The sequence below is a fragment of the Brienomyrus brachyistius genome, chromosome 16, assembly GCF_023856365.1.
Source record: "Brienomyrus brachyistius isolate T26 chromosome 16, BBRACH_0.4, whole genome shotgun sequence".
Lineage (NCBI taxonomy): Eukaryota > Metazoa > Chordata > Actinopteri > Osteoglossiformes > Mormyridae > Brienomyrus > Brienomyrus brachyistius.
Window position 1 is genome coordinate 5,046,568 of NC_064548.1, and position 20,366 is coordinate 5,066,933.

The 20,366-nt window shown below is 42.8% G+C and overlaps 1 protein-coding gene across 1 annotated transcript; it reads left to right on the forward strand.

Annotated features, from left to right (window-relative positions):
• Positions 1–9,157: 9,157 nt before the first annotated feature.
• Positions 9,158–19,472, forward strand: LOC125709649 (serine/threonine-protein kinase pim-1-like). The gene is made up of 6 exons (XM_048978311.1): positions 9,158–9,394; positions 9,822–9,916; positions 10,064–10,108; positions 10,192–10,570; positions 18,854–19,030; positions 19,122–19,472. Exons 1-6 carry the CDS (start codon positions 9,280–9,282, stop codon positions 19,217–19,219), a joined length of 909 nt encoding a protein of 302 aa, XP_048834268.1. The 5' UTR covers positions 9,158–9,279; the 3' UTR covers positions 19,220–19,472.
• The last annotated feature ends 894 nt before the right edge of the window (positions 19,473–20,366 follow it).

Sequence of the window (20,366 nt, forward strand, 5' to 3'; positions counted from 1 at the left end):
CGGAGGAGACCCGGGCCCCAGACATCCAGAGGCCCCCCAGGGCATGGGAGCCCCCGGAGGACCACCACAGGGAGAATAGCAGCCCTCACCCAGAAAAGGGCAGAGGAGAGCTCCGGAGGGAGGCCATCCGGCAGCCACAGTGCAGGAGCCCCAGGGGGCCTGGAGGCGAGCCCGCAGGCTCCACCAGCGGCCGGCCCCACCAGGGCAGACCGGGCCCCCGGCCCAGAGATCCAAGGGCGCCCCAACCCGCCAGCAAGGGCCCGACCGAGCCAGGAGGGCAAGACCCCGCCAGGCAACCGCTGAAGGTGAAACCAGCACCCACCCGAGCACCCAGTCCCGGACATCGAGAACCACCAACGCACCAGCGGCCGGGGGCCCCATCCACCAGCAGGGAGTGTGGCGGGGGGGAATAGAGTCCGAGATGTTATTTCAGGTGGAGTCTAGGACCCAACCTGACATGTGCGTATAGACCAACAGGCACACATATATACAAGCATACGTTCCCACCCTCATGCACACATAAACAAATATTTACACATTCACCCAACATTTAGACACACAGAAATGAATGCTGTACACATACTCTCACTCCCCATATATACTCTATGTGGACCCCTATTGTTTCCTCTGGCGAGGAGACCAGAAGACCACCCAGGACCCCGCAGCAGCCGAGAAGCCCAGCAGCTCAGACCCCGGCCAGGCGGCCAGCTCTTCCTCTCAGCCCCCAGCTCCAAATGGCGAACAGAGAATGGGGGTGTGAAAAGACCCCATGCCCCCCTTCGCCCGCTCAGATGTGGTGTTGGTGCATGTTGTTCTAAAGTGCTTTTAAAACAGGTGAAAGGCATGGCGCTAACCACCCCCTGCCGCGCAACAGCTGGTGAGATGCTGAGATGTGGGGCTTGGCACTAGAGGTAAGGCTGAATGAACAGACCGCCCTCTGGATGCCATTTTGTGTTCTCACCCCCAAGGCCCTAACAAGAATAATCCTAAAAGATGATCACTTCTAGTTTCAGAAGCACCGTCAGAATAGAATGCAGTCTGTTTATTATATAAAAAAAACCCTGAGAAATCCATCCATCCATCTATTTTCCAAACCGCTTATCCTACTGGGTCGCGGGGGGTCCGGAGCCTATCCAGGAAGCAATGGGCACGAGGCAGGGAACAACCCAGGATGGGGGGCCAGCCCATCGCAGGGCACACTCACACACCATTCACTCACACACACACACCTATGGGCAATTTAGTAACTCCAATTAGCCTCAGCATGTTTTTGGACTGTGGGGGAAACCGGAGTACCCAGAGGAAACCCCACGAGGACATGGGGAGAACATGCAAACTCCACACGCATGTGACCCAGGCTGAGACTCAAACCTGGGTCCCAGAGATATGAGGCAACAGTGCCAACCACTGCATCACCATGCCGACCCTGAGAAATGCTCATCAGTTTTAGTTTAAGGTCTGGATCCTGCTGCATCCTCTGCTCCAGACTGAGTTGATGAAGGTCTTGCAGGGGCAGCAGACCTTCGTCAATGCCTAGGTCCAACAACTTAGCCCAAGACCAATAATGATTTTTTGTTGATCAAACACCATCTCAAGTTTCATAAGAACTTCCCTAAGCAATGCTATGAAAAAGAAGTTTAATATATTAAAATGAAACGCATACACACACCATAATGCCCTATGATAGCCGTCATCTTAAAGTACAGTCAGCCCAGCAATGTCTAGGCAAATAAAACTGCAACAAAATCCATTTAGTTGTATGGAATACATGCTTATACCGTGTGTCCCCTGGCCAGTGGATATGTAAAAGAGGTGGGGTAACAAAACAATCTGGCCAAGATGACAGAAGCTAATGGCTTGGCAACATGCAGCATGAAAACATTTAGAGTACATGTTGGAAAGCTGTCTGGGAGACCAAGTTTGTCTACGTCAACACTGACTACTGTTATATGTTACATTACATTAAATGAAGAGAAACAGACCTCTGTACATCTTCATTTAGGCACTCAAGCTTTTGAGCTGACTGACAGGCCACCCACTAATGTTATATGACGGACTGATAGCTGAGAATCACTGCAATCCAAAACAACATAGTCATCGATGGCAACGGCTATTTGTTATTGATTTGTTAATTGATGGCTTCTAATTAGTTTATTTTCTTATCAAACATAGAATCGAAATTATGTGTTATTTTCCTTCATCCATCGATTTATTTTCTTCACATTTAAAAATTTCATGAGGTTAACTTATTCGCTACTGGTGGTCAGTCGGCACAAAGATTTCTGGTTGACATGTATCTTTGCTTTATGGCCTCATTAAATAAAGTCCGAAAGACGTTATGAACTTGTAGCTGCCTATTTATATCTATATCAACAAAGTGTCCATGAATTCCAGCAGTGCAGTGCGGTTATACCGAATGGTTGGTTCCTCCAAACTCAACTGTGAATCTCCGTGAGTTTGCAAATGTGAGACTTAAATGGGATTTACCAATTACCAATATCACTTAGTAACCTGTGTTAGAATGCACGTCCAGTGAGCTGCATTACCAGATCATGTAAACGATTGGTAGCAAAGTTCCCCTCATGGCTGTTGAGAGAGAGAGTCTCATGATATTTCAGGCGAGTTTGAGGTTTCAGAGCGTAACAGCCAGTTCGCACAGAGGCAGTGAGCACTCAATGAACGGAGGCTGAAGTTGTGTAAAAAAACATGCATTTATTCTTAACTAACACGACAACTAACATGACAGATGTAGTATATGAATCTGTTTCTTTAGGTGGATGACAGTAGGTTGTAGAGGTGATGAGCTGAGGGAATGGTAGCACTCCAGAAGGTGCGGTGTTTTGAGCGGTTGTTGGAGTGGAGCCCCTTTGAATTTCTCTCTTTGTGAAGGTTTAAGGTAAAAGGTTTTGTCTTGGGGTTGCAGTTCACTGTTGGGTAGCAGGTCTTCACCAGCAGGCTTCAGGACTGGTTTCTTTACTGGGCTTTGCGGTGGTCTGGCGATTTCTTGATGGTATTCTCATCAAGTTCATGAATAGGGATGACCAGGAATCCGACACCTGAACCAATGGCTGGCCATCTAGTTGCCGGGCAGATCAACATCAAACACACAAATACCACACTAGTAACAAACTGTGTATTTTAATAGGGGTTATATCAAAGGTCACATGACCGAACCAGAAACCAGGTCTCATTACATCCACTTGTCTGAGAAGGAGAAAGCTATTGGTTTTTATTGTTGGCATTTTCTTGGATTTAAATATCCAAATGTTAGTGAGAAGAAGGAAATGTTCTTGTCATGACCAGTAAAGTTCTAGAAGTGGGACAATCCTAGCAGTGATTTCTGCTGTATATTATAATGCACAAAATCAAGGAATTTCAACCATAAGTTTCCATCACATGAAATCTTTGGATATTATGGATATATAATGTGAGACATGAATTTATAAATAGGGGAGAACCACAAATATGCCATAAAGAACCATAATATTATTAGTCAAGGGGGCCGGGTCATGATCACTGATCATTCTACTCCTACTTATATCCTAAGAAGCTTGATAAATACTGTCCCTGAACTGGAACAGACTGAGAACTCCAACAGAACACCCAACACATCCCTAAAGTTACTCTCAGGCTGTGTGGCTTCCTCATAGCCATGTGACAGGCTGCCCAGGTGCTAACATCACCACTCAGCCTGTCTTTGTATGATACTGGGGGAAAATAAGCAACAGCAAGACTATGAAGCTCTAATAGCTAACAATAAGAAATCAGAAATTTGCAGAGAGTTCTCTATCGGCTAATATTAACTTGTTGGTGTTAGATTGCTAGTGACGTACTGAATTATCCCCATTCAGGACTACTAACGTTAGCTAACATTATAAAATCCAATTTTTCTTAAGGCTCTATCCTAATAACATTAGATAACATAAGCAGATACATTCACTTGTAGTTGCTTATGTATGAGGAAGCGTATAGCTTAAAGCCCTTATCCATTTTGGTGGCAGGAGTTTTAGATGTCAACCTGCACCCATCTTTGGTAGCTTGTGAAAGCATCTCTTGAGTAAAATAGCAGTATATTCAACTTAGATTGTAGCGCAGACCTGACCTGGAAGCAATGTGACGTGTTTTACAGAATAAGAAAGTCTGTTGTGCCTAAACCCCATACCCATTATATTAGAGTAGACCAGTGGTTCTCAGACTGGGGGGTGCACCCCAGGTATTGCAGGGGGGCACGCCAATAGGATAGCCTACGTTCCACTCGAACACTGCTAGCAAAAACATGGACAAGTTTGTGCACCCAGCCAAGCCTCCAGCAGAGGCTGACTCTTCATCAGCTGCAAGTTCAAGCTCCAAAGCAAAGAAGAGAAAATATGATGAGTCATATCTGGCCCTTGGTTTCACAACGACAATGGTGGGTAACCAGGAGAGACCACAGTGTGTTGTGTGTCTGAAAATACTCGCTGCTGACAGTCTGAAGCCAAACAAATTAAGACGTCATCTGGAGACAACAAACCCTAAGCATAAAGATAAGCCAGTTGGTTTCTTTAAAGGAAAACTCACAAACCGCCGTGCACAACAAAGCATCATTACTAAAGTTATACAGTATCTTTGCCTAAAAACGCTCAACTAGCATCATATAAAGTTGCCTACTGAATTGCTCACTGTCAAACACCACACACAATAGCTGAGGAATTAATGCTTCCCTCCGCTATCGATATGGTTGCAACTATGATTGATGAAACAACAGCCAGCATGTAAAAGGCAATTCCATTATAAAACAATATGATTGCGATGTGCATTCATGACATGTCAGAAGACATAGAGGAGCAGCTGACTGACAAGGTGCGGGAAAGACGCCACTTCACGCTGCAGGTGGATGAAGCTACTGACAGTGACAGAGACTGTTTATTCATAACGTACATCAGATGTATCGATGCTGAGGATTTCAAGCAGCAATTTTCAAGGATTCTGTAAGCAAATTACTGGCAGAGCCACTGCAGAATAAATGCTTAAAATCATAAACACCGACGGGGCTCAGGCTATGGCTGGGAAATGGGGCGGACTGCAAGCACTCGTGAAGCGCATCTCCCCCAATGTGCGATGGACACACTGTATGATCCACTGAGAAGCGTCCGTGTCTAAACAGCTGAGTCCCGAGCTAAACGATGTAATGACGGATGTCATCGCTACAGTAAACTGCATTAAAATACGCGCCATCAAAGTCCGGATTTTTCCTGCCCTGTGCGAGGAAATGGGCTCCAACCACACAGCTGCTTTGTTTCACAGTGAGGCTCGTTGTCTGTCACGCGGGAAAGTTTTTACCAGAATATTTGAGCTCCGAGATGAGATCAGCGCTTTCATGGAGGAAGAGGGTCACGAGCTTGCCAATAAGTTTAAAAATGACAAATTCCTCCTGAAAGTTGCATACTTGAGTAACATGTTTCAGAAACTCAGTGAGCTAAATCTGCAGATGCAAGGCACCGATACACACCTTCCACATCGGGCAGATAAAATCACATCATTCACAAGAAAACTGGAGATGTGGGAGCAGCGAGTTACTGAGGGAAATATAGACTCATTTGGGAACCTGAAAACATTCATTGAGCTCAACAAACTTCAGAACACAATGATCCCATGCATGAAAGCTCACCTCTCCACTCTACAAAAACGTTTCCAGGAGCCTAAAATATTTGACTGGATCGGAGACCCCTTCAGTGCTACACCAGATGAGGATTTCAGCACTGCAGAGGAGGAACAGTTCATTGCAGTTTAAGTCTAAAACACTGGCTGCATTTTGAATTGGAGTGGAGAAGGATTACTCAGTGTTAGGAGGGAAAGCTGTGGGCACACTCCTTCCTTTTGCTACATCCTACCTGTAAGCTTTTCTGTTGTGGTCTCTATTAAGACAAAATACAGATCAAAGCTGCACATTGAAAAGGAACTAAGAGTGACTGTTTCCCAGCTGCAACCCTGAATTGAGAAGATGTGCAGCACAAAGCAAGTCCACACCAGCCACGGAAAAGTGTGAGACTTGAGATGATCCCCTTTTACGTTTTCTTCTGACTGGGAGCTGGTTAATTTCCCAGCCATTCCTGTGGAGACAGCTGTTTATTCTTCTTCATAACTTCACTATGCTCTTTATTTCTCCCACAGTGATGAAATTGCACCATTTGTAATTGCATTTGTTTCGCTCGATTAGAAAACTTTATTAAATAAAGTTTGATTCTGAACCTGTGTAGATTGAATGGGGTGGGGGGGATCAATAATGTTCCTATCTGGGAAAGGGGGGCCCTGCAGAGAGAGTTTGGGATCCACTGGACTAGACAATGTTATATTAGACAATGGCATGGCTAATGATGCAGCTGTAGATCTAGACTCTAGATCTTCCTTGGGCTAAACGATAAGGTTTCAAGGGACAATAAATAAGACATTCTACTTTTAAAATGTTCAATTAAATCAAGACTGACATTTCTGAGTAAACTCATAATCTATGTGCTATATCTACTGCATCATGGGCTACAGTGTGAGACGATAATAGCCAAAATATATACTAAAATAATGAATATTGAACATATAATTGATTTTTTATTAGATAGTTTTATTATTTATCAAATTATTTATCAATAGCAAATTGAATATAAATATGAGTAACAGTGTTTTTTGGTTTGGTTTTTGGGTTGTGGGTGAGCTTCAAGTTCAGCCATGTCTTTGGCATGGAGCTGGGTAATCTCAACATTTACATGCTAAAAGATCACGTGTTCCCATTACAGTAATGTAGTTCACTGCATTCCTTAGCCGTCAAACTGTCAGAAATATTCTTACAATATTCTTCTCTTACAATATCGCAACACAGTTTCTATTACACTATACATCCATTTTCTGAACCCACTTCTTATTTTTATTTAGGGTCGCGGTGGGGGGGAACTGACCTGTCAGTCAAAAACGTATTAGCCAATGGGGACGCGACTCTGAAAAAAAAACCCGCCCACGCGAGACGTTTATGTCAGAACTATAAACAAAAAAGTCGGGGAGCGCGAGCGAGTAAGCTTGCAACGTAAACAAATGAAAACATAATCAAAAGACCAATCATGTGTTTGCAAGTTATAATTTTTACTTTTGAGATGACATTTTTTTTTGCTTCAGTTAGTTTTTTTCTTTAGCCTTGTTTTTGCTTGATGTCAAAAAAGTTTGCTTGATAATATTGGCACAAATCTGATTCCATATGTAAGGCGCTTTCACAGCGAAGTTACGGAACCTGGTCCCGGTTTACAAGTTCCTGGGTTGTCATGCCTTTTGTAACTCCTGGTCACTTTCATGTGTCACACCGCACAATAGAAACTGGGAACTTTAAGATCGTAGCTTAAACTCCAGACATAATTACACCGCCAAGCCGAAACAACGGAGGATAAATAAGTCAATCACTTTGTTGGTTAATAATTTATTAGTTATTTGGGGGATCAATTGATCAAAACGGAACACAGTCTTTTATTTATATTTTACTTTACTTACGATCTGCATTGTTTATGATTCTTATTACATCTGGCCAGCAGATCGATCTTTCGTTTCCCACAGAATAATACATGATGTAACGTTATTTCGCTAATAAGCTCTGGCTAATTTCTGGGCTGGCACCGGCAATATTGGACAAAAGTGTATTGCTTATTCATCTAATTTTCCGATGCAGAGATATGGAGACACAGGGGCTCCGTAGTGTTACTATACATCTGATACACACTTATAATGTAGCAAGTGCCAAGTTCATGTCTGTTGTTTTGAACTTTTGAATCAATATTAACAAGCGCCTGAGTATTAAGTAACAAACCATTTTAAAATCCATGACCTTTTTTTATTTGTCTGTGTGTTGTTTTCTGTATTTTAACAATATAGGTAATATATTACATACGTTTCAGGAGCCTACATAAATAGAAACGATCGTTTTCACAGCCTACAGTAAAGAGCCAGAAAGATGAGAAACACAGACTGCCTTGGGAACATATCATGCTTTGAGACAACGTAAGGTTACGAAGATGCGCTGTATACATAAAATTGAATTGAATATTATGTACAGTACTGTATTGTGTTATATCGTATTGGCATTATACGCACTTCAGAAATTTAATTGGTAAGGTACTGTAATTTGAAAAGCGTTTGAGACAACTACTGTAGTTTTAAATCGTCAATAAAATGAAGTAAATTGCGACGCTGTCCGTATTTTAATATAAATATACATATGTGAATCAGATGGTAATCTGTCTGAGACATAATTAAGAAGCAGAAAAAAGCGGTAATAACCATCATCCGCATATATAATGATCAATTTCTCCCAGACAAACGTGATCATTAGATGCGGTGCCCAGTGTATTCCCATTCAGCGGAATACGACTGCCTTTCGGTGATCTGGTTCGCTTTTTTCTCCTTAATCATTTTTGTTAAATATTCCCACAAACCAGCCACGCTGTTTATGACTGAGTCAGAAACTTTAGACTGCATTTCCTATGTGATCGGTTAAGTTGTTTCTGCGTTTTAATCGTAATGGCAGATTCCTTGTCACTCCGTGATTTCTGATGTACTACTTGGAGATATTTTGAGCTTTAGAACGAATGAACCACAGCTTATTACAGAACAATTAACAATTCATCCATATTCAATAATCGTGCATGATTTTGGACTACGGGGAAACCAGAGAACCCGGAAGAAACACCAATATGCAAATTCACAACTAATTATCCATCCATCCATTTTCCAAACCGCTTATCCTACTGGGTCGCGGGGGTCCGGAGCCTATCCCGCAAGCAATGGGCACGAGGTAGGGAACAACCCAGGATGGGGGGGCAGCCCATCGCAGGGCACACTCACACACCATTCACTCACACATGCATAGCTACAGGCAATTTAGCTAGTCCAATTAGCCTCAGCATGTTCTTGAAATACAGGGAAACCGGAGAACCCGGAAGAAACACCACGATGACAGGGGGAGAATATGCAAATTAAAAACTAATTATATTATTGCTAAATAATATATTCAAACGTCTCTTCTTTTTTTTCAATTTTACGACGGGGGGGGGGGGGGGGGGGGGGGGTGGAGTGAGGGACCTCTGGGCTTCAGCCCATGTAACCCCGTACATGATGCCGTCTGTTGTTCAAAAATCAACAATATTTGAATGATGCTCATCCATCCATCCGTAACTGGTCAGCCACAAAAGCATCATTTAATTACTTCTTGCTTAGCATTGCAGAAGAACGTCTTTACTCTTTCATTATCTATTACTCATAGCAGTAAAAATGGGTAAAAAACGCTCCCACTCCGATTCCGCTGATGAATCTCCTGCGAAAAGAAGGAGAGAGAGTACGGAAGTCCGGAGTACCGACGAAGTCGGGTCCAAAACTCCCCGCAAAGGTTGGAAGTTGAAGTCTTTTGATAGAGAATGAAAATGACACCTAAGAAAGCCATGTAAATCTCTTTCATAAGGCTTGCTGCAAAAGCAGATGCGAATAGTGTACTGGACTTATAGATTAAACAAATAAATGCAACAATTGATTCATTGATTGATAAAAAAGAAATGTCGCTGAACGTTTGAAAAGCAAACATACCCAAATTGATTCAATACGTTTTGATTCTGAACCCGATCTTACTCTGACTGCAGCATCTAAAAGGCAAACTAATGATAATACTGAATTTAAAAGCCAAGTTTAGGATTGGCATGTGGTAAAGAAATATTAATGCATGCTATTTAAAGTTATTAGTGAAGTGTCTTCAACTGTGTTATCCTGTAGAAAATGCTGTATGGACTCTTTTTCTGAAGTGTACCTGCTTAATGTTGTAGAACATTTGGAGGACCTGTACCTCCAGGGCCATCTACTTGGAACGGGTGGCTATGGGGCAGTTTTTGCCGGCATTCGCAAGGCAGATGGCTTCCCAGTAAGTGACCAAATGGTGTAGCCGCGACATGCGTAGTAATATCTCTCATAGGGATCCCTTTTATTGCACCTGTTACAGGCACCTATAAAAGGTGATGATTTCTCAATAAATCCTACACTAAATTTGTGTTTTTTTTTTTACCTCTAGGTGGCAATCAAATATGCCAGAAAGACTGAAAAGAAGCTAGAACTGGTAAGTGTTTTCAGTCATAGAGCTGGGTTTATTTGGAAGAATTTCTGTCTAAACATATGTATATCCTTCCCTCCCATTCATAGCCTGGACTTGACGGGCCCATGCCATTGGAGGTGGCGCTGATGAAGCTTGTTAGCAATGAGTCATCTTGTGCCAACGTGCTCAAGCTCATCGACTGGTTTGATGGACCACAGGATTATATTATGATCCTGGAAAGACCGGACCCATGCGAAGATCTCTTTGATTTTTGCAAAAGGAAAGGAGGCCTCCTGTCAGAAGGTGTTGCCAGGCACGTGATGGTGCAGGTCCTCCACGCCTTGCGCCACTGCCAGGACTCAGGCGTCCTCCATCGAGACCTGAAGTCAGAGAACCTTTTGATCAGGACAGACACTCTGGAGGTCAAGCTCATCGACTTTGGCTGTGGCGATATCTGGACAGATTCCCACTACACAAAATTTTCAGGTCAGTGAGAGAGGCTAATTAAAACCTGTCAAACTAACCCCTGGTTCAATAGCAAGTGGCGGGTAGTCCAGTGCAGTGTTTTCCAGTGCAGTGTTTCCCCTACCATTAACCTGCGTGAAGTTGCCCCCCATATGTTTCAGATTTCAACCAAACTGGTCTCAATCGTATGTGCCGCGCTTGTGCCAGATTGGGCCATTAAAACGATCCTTTGTGCTGTTTTAGTTTCTGAGATATTAATGTCTGTTTACATGGTGACGTCATCAGCGTGAAGTTGATGCCCCATTTGCGTCTGATTTCCACCAGACCGATCGCAATTGTGTGTGTTGCTTTGTGCTGGCTTGTGCTGTGAAAACTATCCTTTGTGCTGTTTCAGTTTCTGAGATATTTATGTCTGTTTACATGATGACATCATCAGCGTGAAGTTGATGCCCCATTTTCCTCTGATTTCCACCAGACTGATCGCAATTGTGTGTGTTGCATTTGTGCTGGCTTGTGCTGTTAAAACTATCCTTTGTGCTGTTTTAGTTTCTGAGATATTAAGGTCTGTTTACATGGTGACATCATCAGTGTGAAGTTGGTGCCCCATTTGCGTCTGATTTCCACCAGACCGATCGCAATTGTGTGTGTTGCATTTGAGCTGGCTTGTGCTGTTAAAACTATCCTTTGCGCTGTTTTAGTTTCTGCGATATTAATGTCTGTTTACATGGTGACGTCATCAGCGTGAAGTTGATGCCCCATTTTTATCTGATTTCCTCCAGACCGATCGCAATTGTGTGTGTTGCATTTGTGCTGGCTTGTGCCGTTAAAACTATCCTTTGTGCTGTTTTAGTTTCTGAGATATTGTCTGTGTACATGGTGACGTCATCAGCGTGCAGTTGGTGCCCCATTTCCGTCTGATTTCCACCAGACCGATGGCAATTGTGTGCGTTGCATTTGTGCTGGGTTGTGCCATTAAAACTATCCTTTGTGCTGTTTTAGTTTCTGAGATATTAATGTCTGTTTACATGGTGACGTCATCAGTGTGAAGTTGGTGCCCCATTTGCGTCTGATTTCCACCAGACCTATCGCAATTGTGTGTGTTGCTTTGTGCTGGCTTGTGCCGTTAAAACTATCCTTTGTGCTGTTTTAGTTTCTGCGATATTAATGTCTGTTTACATGGTGACATCATCAGTGTGAAGTTGGTGCCCCATTTTTCTCTGATTTCCTCCAGACCGATCGCAATTGTGTGTGTTGCATTTGTGCTGGCTTGTGCCGTTAAAACTATCCTTTGTGCTGTTTTGATTTCTGAGATATTAATGTCTGTGTACATGGTGACGTCTTCAGCGTGAAGTTGGTGCCCCATTTGCATCTGATTTCCACCAGACAGATCACAATTGTGTGTGTTGCATTTGTGCTGGCTTGTGCTGTTAAAAGTATCCTTTGTGCTGTTTTAGTTTCTGAGATATTTATGTCTGTTTACATGGTGACATCATCAGCGTGAAGTTGATGCCCCATTTGCGTCTGATTTCCACCAGACCGATCGCAATTGTGTGTGTTGCTTTGTGCTGGCTTGTGCTGTTAAAACTATCCTTTGTGCTGTTTTAGTTTCTGAGATATTAATGTCTGTTTACATGGTGACATCATCAGCGTGAAGTTGATGCCCCATTTTCCTCTGATTTCCACCAGACTGATCGCAATTGTGTGTGTTGCATTTGTGCTGGCTTGTGCTGTTAAAACTATCCTTTGTGCTGTTTTAGTTTCTGAGATATTAATGTCTGTTTACATGGTGACATCATCAGTGTGAAGTTGGTGCCCCATTTGCGTCTGATTTCCACCAGACCGATTGCTATTGTGTGTGTTGCATTTGTGCTGGCTTGTGCCGTTGAAACTATCCTTTGTGCTGTTTTAGTTTCTGAGATATTAATGTCTGTTTACATGGTGACATCATCAGTGTGAAGTTGGTGCCCCATTTTTCTCTGATTTCCACCAGACTGATCGCAATTGTATGTGTTGCATTTGTGCTGGCTTGTGCTGTTAAAACTATCCTTTGTGCTGTTTTAGTTTCTGCGATATTAATGTCTGTTTACATGGTGACGTCATCAGCGTGAAGTTGATGCCCCATTTGCGTCTGATTTCCACCAGACCGATCGCAATCCCGTTTGCTGCATTTGTGCCATTAAAACTATCCTTTGTGCTGCTTCAGTGCAGAGATATTGCTTATTTACATGGTCACGTGACTCTGCTGTTAAGTTAGCCCCCCGTTTGCCTCCGAACCAGTCTCAGTAGTTTGTGCCGTTTAAAAATTGTCTGTGCTGTTATTTTTCTGAGTTATACCTCTTACTTTACGCCTTCACATGATCGCCGTATAGTGCTCAGGCTCGTGTTTCTCATGTGAACAGAAGGTGGAGCGTTTGATGACTCCGTGTCAAAGCTGGACGTAGACTTAGTCAGCCCCACCAGCCAGATACCGCATTTCAGGATCCTGCTAGATATTTTCACAAATGACCGACCGTTACATACTGCCTCGTTACTTGCAGGCTTGACCCAGGTTATCATGTGTTCTACCAACTCAGCACAGCACAGGACGTCCATTTCTTGAGTTGTGGGAGTGAAAAAGCAAAACGACAATATGTAAAGTGGCTCTTGCGGTGTGAAAAGCGATTGTGTGCCATTTACAGTGGTAAAGCACATCACATAACTCTAAATTACGTGCAGACGTACATAGCGTTTTGCTACAAGGTAGCTAGTGAACGCCACGGCAGCAAATGCGACCAGTTAATGCTTAATACTCTACAACAATGTATAATAAACTCTTGTCATTTTGCCTGCACTGTGTGTTGCAATGTCTACAGATGTAGCCACTTGAATTTTCCCCTGTTTCCATGATGGGGCCTTGGCTGGTCCATGACTGGCCCCTGCTGGGTCCTGGGTGGGACATTGACTGTAATGAGATCCCCCACGATGATGTAATGAACAAGGGGGCCGGCATGATCTGCCCCTTACCTCTGTCTGTAAAGTACTTGCAATGATTTATCCATCCACCAGGGAGAGCAGTGATTATGAAAGCTGAAGTGACTTACCAGAGTAAGTCTTACCAGTAGTTTTGGAAAAGGAGAGTGACCCAAGATGTGTGTAACAGACTAATTACAGGCCTAAACAAAGTAATAAGGATGATTGTGGAGAATAAAGGTGGACAGAGTGGAAAATGAAAATAAAAAAATCAAATGGTTCTGTACGGTGCTTGAATAAAACAGACACATTCCTTAGTGCAGAGGTCTCCAACTCCGGTCCTGGAGGGCTACTGCCCAGCAGGTTTTCTATCCTACCTGGCTTCTGATGAGCCACACCTGTCCTCAGGTAAATATCAGGAACAGGTGTGGCTCATCAGAAGCCAAGTTACAAGTCTGCAAGTTGTGTCTAACTAGGTGAGCAAGGTTTAAAGTTTCATCAAACAAGTGACTGATTCAATAAATGACTTTTGGCAATTGGCAGTTTCGTTCCCAAAATGATTTTTATTATTTCAACAATTTGGAAAAACTAAAATATTTCACCTATCTAAAAAAACATTTATCCCAAATTGCTACAAATACTTTTATTCAGCACCAATAATTGGAGATCATTTAGAGAGTGATTATTCTATCTTTTTGTTAAAACCTATTTTCAGTGGTGCTGACAAATTGTAAAAAATCACATCATAAACATTTTTAGCCAAGACTTTTGAGCTCTGAGGCTTATAGACATTGGGGCTGGCTACACAAACAAAATTGTATTTGGTGTGATTACTAAAGTGTTACAACTTTGAAGTGACTTTGGAGTCACCACACCTTTGCATACTGTCAATGGCCCATGGAATGTCTGTCACTGCTCCTCACACCAATCAGTTTGGAAAGGCAGTGTGAATTTTACAGTTTTTTTCAATTGCTAAGACAGATACTGCAATTCTGGAGTTGCTTTCTCAAAACTCTTCAAACAGTCACCACAACATTATCTTATACAAAATGCAATCAATGACTAAATGCAATCATGACTAAAAGTCATGGATTCCTGTCTCACTCACAACATTAAATTTTCAGAGGCCATTTTGCACATACCAACATACTGACCCTAAAACTGCTAACAAGACCGTCAAAACTGAAATATGTAATTTTCTTAAATTACTATCAAGACCCTTTCTAAAATAGATGGTAAAAGCCATATAATATAAACAAATTGACACAAGACCAAACAATGAATGCTGGATGCCAAGATATTTCTCCAGAGAAATGCCAAGGATGGATCAGGCATGTAAAGAGATACTACCCTAGATTCTACTCTGTCTTAGCGATTGAAAAAAACTGTAAGAAAAGACACAATACTAGCCTTTTTACAGTTTATAACATGCAACAGATTAAACGTTGATAAATAAAATATGCAATCACATTATATTACAGGACTAATACAAAACAATAAATGAATATTAGAACAACAAATTGTCGCTCCTGATCAAGATGCCAAGCTTCAAAACAGTTCCTGTCTGGTTGAAGGCAGAGATTGAAAGCACATGCTTTGCACTTCCGAGGGGTTTTTGTATGTACTGTACAATATCATAGCGCTGGATTAGTATGTACCAGCATGAGCGCTAGCCAAGTACCTAGCCCTGTTTGTCTCTGGTGTAAAAACTTCGGCTGTGTCTTCAGTTCACCTTAACTCCAAGAAGTTATTCGGCTAAGCAAGAAATCCTGCTTTGTGAAATACCCCCGATCTCAACCCTATTGAAAATTTGTGGGTTATGCTTAAAAGCCGGGTCCGTGTCAGGAACCCAGCTAGTTTAATTTAACTAGAAATTCTGCAAAGAAGAGTGGTCAAATATTCAGCCAGAATTATGCCAGAAGCTTGCTAATGGATACCAAAAGATTCTGGTTGATACCTGTTGTACCTGTGTGTGTAAACTTGTGACCACAACTAAATTGTGTTTTAGTAAAGAAAGCGCCATCTCATGGTAACACCCTGCAAGTGAACAGATGGGCGGGTTTAGACGAGAATTTAGGCACACCCCCAGAAGGAGGGGGGTTACTCCCTTTGGCTGGCTTTTGGCAGGCAGCCGCCTTGGAGGGGAAAATTGGTTCCCATGGACCCTCTTACTTGTTGTACATGGCGGTTAAATAAAAATGTCCGATAATGAAGTTTTACTTTCTTTGTAAAAATACAGCGAAAAATACGTATGTCTGTATGTTGGGCTGTATATTGTCTAAAACTAAAATCTCCGATTTTTTTACTTGTATCTGTGTCTGGGTCTATGTCAGGGGACAGCATATAGGCTGCCAACTCATTTTTGACTTTTTCTGACTTGGACTGGGAGGTAGAAGGCACTTTCTTCTTGAAGAAGCTTGCCAATGTCTTTTTCTTCTTCAGCTCAGGCTGTGCTGCTTCTTCATCTTGCTCCTGCAAAGTAGGGTCAGGTTGTGGTGTGGCTTCGTCAGCAAGGAGAAACTTCAACTCCATAACAGCTCTTTCCTTAATTTGTTCCACCTTGTTATGTTCAGTGTAAGTCATCCGGAATCTGGGCTCCATTAGTGAAGACATGTCCAAGGGTTCATCTGTGACAGTTCATCTTCTATTAAGATACCCCAGTATGTTGTTTTTGTTTAGTTTTGTTAGTTCAGTATCTCCCTCATCTGGCTGTAAGAGACTGCTTCTGAACAGATGAAGCATCGGTTTGAGGTAAGAGACACTGACATAAGTCTCCCCAGACTGGGCCTCAGTGAATTCTTGGTGTGGTTTCACAGCTTTGTTTACTGATTATAAAATATCTATGTCTTGCCATGTCGGCATGAGGTGCTGAGTTTTCTTCTCAGACCCCAAGATCCGGGCTATGGCTTTTTCCTGTTCCAGAACTCGCTCTACCATCCTTTGCCTTGAAGCCCACCTTGTTGGGCCCTCTGTGATAAGCTGGTGGGTGGGGAGGCCGAGCTCGGCTTGTACCACAGCCATATCTCTTCTTCTTGTCCAGCTGAATGTGAGGCACTGACAGCCTTTTTAGAAACACCAGTGGCTCGTCAATTCTTGGGTCCTTTACACCATTCTCTGTACAGCAAAAAGGCGAACTACAATTACACACTGTACAGCACAGACATTTGTTTACTTATAGGATGCCTAAATGCTTCCCCTCTTTACATTTCATTAATGCATATGAAACACTAGCATACAAACTCATGTATGGCTGCATGTTTCAGCTGGATCACAGGTCTGAGGTAGTTGAGTAACACAGCACATTCTCCAGCAGCTGTGCAATTTTTTGTTTTGCTATATAAACGTGGTAGGGCTACTTCGGTATGATACTTTCGGCTTGGGAGCTCATATTTGGGGTCGATTGTTTTTAGCTTCTGGAAAACCCCGTTTTTCAATAGTGCAAATGGGCACCATATCTTTGGCGATATGAAATGTCACCGCATCTGTAATTTCTTTCCATCGGGGTCCCTTCTTATCACATGGTACGCAACGCGAATAAGACGCTGATATTTTTATCTGCTCTTTAGCCAAGTTTGCAAAAGGTACAGTATGAACAATTCTGGACATGCCACTTTTTGTTCAAATGTAAGTAAAAGCTGAGAAATATTTTTTTTCCACAATGATACCTCTTGTACATGTCTTATTATCTTCTGGGAGACGCCTGTGTCATTTCCAATCAAGACAAAACTTGCTGGTTGAATAAAAGTAACGTAAAGTCAAAATTTGGCAGGTGTATGAATAATTCTGGGCTTGACTATATATATGTGTGTGTGTGTGTGTGTGCGTGTTTAGTTAATGCACACATATAGACCTCACAAATATTAACGCTCCCCCCCCCCCTTTCTAAGATGGCATTGCTCACGTGAAAATGCAGTGCTCCCTTATTGCTATTACTACCTTATTACTACCTAATTCCATGCTACATATGAAATGCATATGGCTGTCAGTCGCTGAGAATCTGAATTTATTCAGCAGGATCCTGAAATGCAGTATCTGACTGGTGGGGCTGACTAAGTCTATGTCCAGCTTTGTCGCGGAATCATCAAACACAATCATGTAAAGGCATAAACTAAGAGGTATAACTCAGAAAAAATAGTACAGAATTTTAAAGGGCACTACTGAGACCGGTTCGGAAGCAAATGGGGGGCAAAGTTAACGGCGGAGTCACGTGACCATGTAAATAAATAATATCTCTGCACTGAAGCAGCACAAAGGACAGTTTTAACGGCACAAACCAGCACAAACGCAACACACGATTGCAATTGGTCTGCTGGAAATGGGGGGCCAACTTCAAACTGCTGACGTCAACATGTAAACAAACATTTATATGTCAGAAACTAAAACAGCACAAAAAAAATTTTAACGGCACAAACGCGGCACATACAATTGAGACCAGTATCTGAAGCATATGGGGGACCAACTTCACGCAGGTCTACCATTATATAAGGGGGGCACCCCGCCTCTCCAACGGCACCTCCCACCCCCCGTTGAAGGGCAAGTTAATTTTATTTAATTTTATTTTCTATATAGCTCCAGATCACAACAGAAGTCATTTAAGGTTACCTTTCCTATAGAACAGGGCTATACATTGTGCCTTTATCAAAAGTAAACAGCCTTATGTTATTCATCTTATTTACACAACAGCTTGTCATTTTTGTCTCTACACGGTCGTGCGTTTACAATTGTCCTCTGGTCTCTGTATCGCACATGGAGTTCTGCCCCGATGCACACACACAGACACGTGCACGCACACAGGTGAGCACACTCCCACCAGCGGACAGGGAGCACACGTTGGAAAATATGTCGCGTCAACCACCTGAAAAGCAGACAAAAATATCTGCTCCCAGGGTGGAGGACAAACATCCGCAATAGGTTGCAAGGAAGACCATCTTGCAGCCTGCCTGCAGATCGGGAGTAAATGGGCCGGACGTTTCTGACTTCCCATATCAAGAGGCTCTAGAAATGTCCTTCCAGAAGCCCAGAAAGATACACTGCAGTGACATTTTATGGATAATTGTCATAAAAAGAAATGTTCTGATGTTTAGTTCAGTTGTTATATTGACTGCTGTCATTAAAAGAAACACATGAAGACCATGAATCCTGTCGGTGACTGTCTGCCCCCCCAAAACAAACAAAAAAAAAAGCTGCAAACCCAGGGGAAACACTGCAGTGATCAAGAAATCTGGACATGTGATCAAACTTCCTGCAGGGGAGTTGGATTTGTGTTCATGAGTCCTAATCTAACTTGTTTCAGTAAAAATATAGGTTTATGAAAGATTTTGTGAGTTTATGAAAGATTTTGCTTTGTTGTTTCAGGCACAAAGATCTTCGCTCCCCCAGAGTGGTTCCTGAGCAGAGAGTATCTGGCTGGCCCCGCCACAGTCTGGTCTGTGGGGGTTACACTATTTACTCTAGTGTGCGGCTACCTACCCTTCCACAACCAGACGGCAATCATTTCAGGCCGCCTGAAATTCCCCCCATGGGTCTCTTCTGGTGAGCAGCTTATTTTTTGTCCCGTGACTTGAGTCTCCTGACGGGGAGTGTTTTTTTCTGACTAACTATGTGCCAAATTATTCTCTGACAGGCTGCTGCAATCTAATTCGCGGGTGCCTGAGACGCAAGGCGGCGAATCGGCGGAGCTTGGAGCAGATTCAGCGCCATCTCTGGCTGCAGCAGAAGTGACTGCTGACTATTATTGGGCCTTGTCAATTATTTTCTTACTGTTTTGATTAAGGTTGATTAGATAAGGTTATATAAGATAAGTTTTTTTAAGTTGTTATATAAGTTAAGATTATATAAGATACGTTTATATAAGATAAGATTATATAAGTTAAGATAAGGTTATATAAGTTAAGGTTATGTAAGTTAAGGTTATATAAGATAAGTTTATATAAGATAAGTTTATATAAGTTAAGATAAGGTTATATAAGAAGATTATATAAGTTAAGGTTATATAAGTTAAGGTTATATAAGTTAAGGTTATATAAGATAAGTTTATATAAGATAAGTTTATATAAGATAAGTTTATATAAGTTAAGATAAGGTTATATAAGATAAGATTATATACGATAAGATTATATAAGTTAAGATAAGTTTATATAAGACTAAGATAAGGTTATAAAAGATAAGTTTATATAAGATTAGTTAAGATATGATTGGATAAGATAAGATGTCTTTGAGCCGACCCTTTATCGTGTTTGAGGGGTTTGCGTGTTCCTATGATCCCAGGAGCTATGTTGTCCGGGGCTTTATGCCCCTGGTAGGGTCACCCAAGGCAAACAGGTCCAGGGTGAGGAACCAGACAAATTAGGCTCACTAGACACCTTATGGTAAGAAAATCATTGGATCCACGATTTCCCTTGCCCGGACGCGGGTCACCGAGGCCCCCCCTGAGCCAGGTCTGAGGGTGGGGCTCGATGGCGAGCGCCTGGTGGCCAGGCCTGCACCCATGGAGCCTGGTCAGGCACAGCCTGAACAAAGCACATCAATGGGCTCATCACCTGTAGGAGGGGTCATAGGGGTCAGGTGCAGTGCGAGTTGAGCAGTGGCCAAAGGCGGGGACCTTGGCGGTCCGATCCTCGGCTGCAGAAGCTAGCTCTAGGGACATGGAATGTCACCTCTCTGACGGGGAAGGAGCCTGAGCTGGTGCATGAGGTTATGAGGTTCTGACTAGATATGGGTCGGCTTGGGCTCTGGAACCAGTCTGCCTGAGGGGGCTTGGACCCTCCTCCACTCTGGAGTTGCTCGCGGGGAGAGGCGCCGAGCAGGGGTGGGCATACTTATTGCCCCCTGGCTGGGCGCCTGTACATTGGGGTTTACCGCAGTGGAC